Source organism: Anneissia japonica, unplaced genomic scaffold (genome assembly GCF_011630105.1).
Source record: "Anneissia japonica isolate Jap-2015-1 unplaced genomic scaffold, ASM1163010v1 scaffold77383_len1720_cov128, whole genome shotgun sequence".
In the NCBI taxonomy this organism is placed as follows: Eukaryota; Metazoa; Echinodermata; class Crinoidea; order Comatulida; family Comatulidae; genus Anneissia; species Anneissia japonica.
In genome coordinates, this window is record NW_022744217.1 from 1 (window position 1) to 1,741 (window position 1,741).

The window sequence follows — 1,741 nt, forward strand, 5'->3', positions numbered from 1 at the left end:
CAATACACAGGTATAGCTTCATATCATGGTGGTAAACATTATTATTATAAACGGTTGGCACAAGGTTTAAACGTTTCACCAGGTATTTTTCAGGCTAAAATTGACGAAATTTTGAATGATATTCCAAATTCTAAGGACTTCTGTATTGCTCACCACGATGATATTATTTTATTTAGTACCGATAAGACATCACATAGAAATCATCTTACTTCAGTGTTACAAGCTCTCAAATTTAATGGCTTTAGAGTTTGCCCCAAGAAGTGTAAACTATTCAGAAATGATGTCCAATACATGGGACATAGAATTTTGATAAATAGCGCAGGACATGCTTGTATAACACCACTAGGTGATAGATGCGCAGCAGAAAATTGCCACGGCCTAAAACGGCCAAAGAAACGAAAAGATTTATTGGAGCAGTAAATTATGTATCAAATTTCTTTCCGAAAGTACAAGAAATATTAAGTCCTTTACACAAAATCACTAACAAAAGGCGCAATTTTGAATGGACTAACGTACACCAAAATGCCTTTGATAAAATTAAAGAACTAATGGTTAAGCCACCAATTCTTAAAATGCCGACTAAAAACGGTAGATTTAAAATATACAGTGATACATCTAGGACTGCAACAGGCTCATACTTAACACAAACCGTTAATGATGAAGAACACATAATTGGATATTATTCAAAAGTCCTCCCTGAAGCTTGCAAACGATACAGTGTAACAGAATTAGAACTATTTGGTCTTTACATTAACATATCAGCATTTAAGCATTTGTTAAAAGGATGCGAGTTTGATGCATTTGTTGATCACTCAGCCATTGTTCAGATTTGGAACTCTAAAGACCAACCTTGCACAAATCGCCTACAAAAACTAATACTAAGATTATCAGGCTCTGTTTTTAAAATTGGATACAAAAAGGGTACTGAATTAGTACTAGCTGACTTCCTATCTCGTGCACCAAGGGATGAGGATTCTGAAATTGATCAAATTGTACCAATTGCATTCACCTGTTCTGAAATTGATACCAACGATAGTTTTAATCCAACAACACAAACAATTTCAAGACCAGTAACTAGGTCATATGCTAGGAAAATGGGAATTAAAATACCAGACCTCTACAAACCCAAACAAACACAAATCAATGACACGAGTACTACACAGCACACGACAACAGCCACGCGACCTCAAACATCACCACAAACAGACACACAACACCAATCACCCACACCTCCACTCACTACACCTAGTACACTTCGACCATCAACTGACCCACTAATAGTACCACCATTATCAATTCCAGACAGACCTAAACAACAACCAACAGTACTTAGGGAACAGAGACTCGTGGATAAAGAAAATAATGATATAACTTATAGAGATGTACCAATTGAATTGTACACATCACCAAGCCCGTTGGTTCCAACTATTACTGAACTAAAAACAACACACATCCCGAAACAAAAGGAATTAGACAAATTGATGGACGTTATCCGTAGAAAAATAATCAGAGATTATAATTTGCCAGTTGATGTTAAACAATTACAAATTGAACAGGAAACGTCACCATTCTTTAAACCTGTCTACGATTATTTAGCTCATGATATTCTGCCAGCCGATAAGAAGGCAGCAAGAGCGATTCAAACCAAATCAGAACAGTACATACTTTGTAACGGTTTATTTCGTTTTTTCCTACAAAACAAAGGTGATGATTTCATATTACAATTAGCAATACCAGAAAC

General features: G+C 35.8%; 1 protein-coding gene across 1 annotated transcript; it reads left to right on the forward strand.

Moving 5' to 3' along the window:
- Positions 1–353: 353 nt before the first annotated feature.
- On the forward strand, positions 354–1,736 carry LOC117119582 (the record flags this gene model as incomplete). The annotated part of the gene is made up of 1 exon (XM_033264408.1): positions 354–1,736. A coding segment is annotated over exon 1 (1,383 nt), but the record flags the coding sequence as incomplete, so codon positions are not given.
- Between the last annotated feature and the right edge of the window lie 5 nt (positions 1,737–1,741).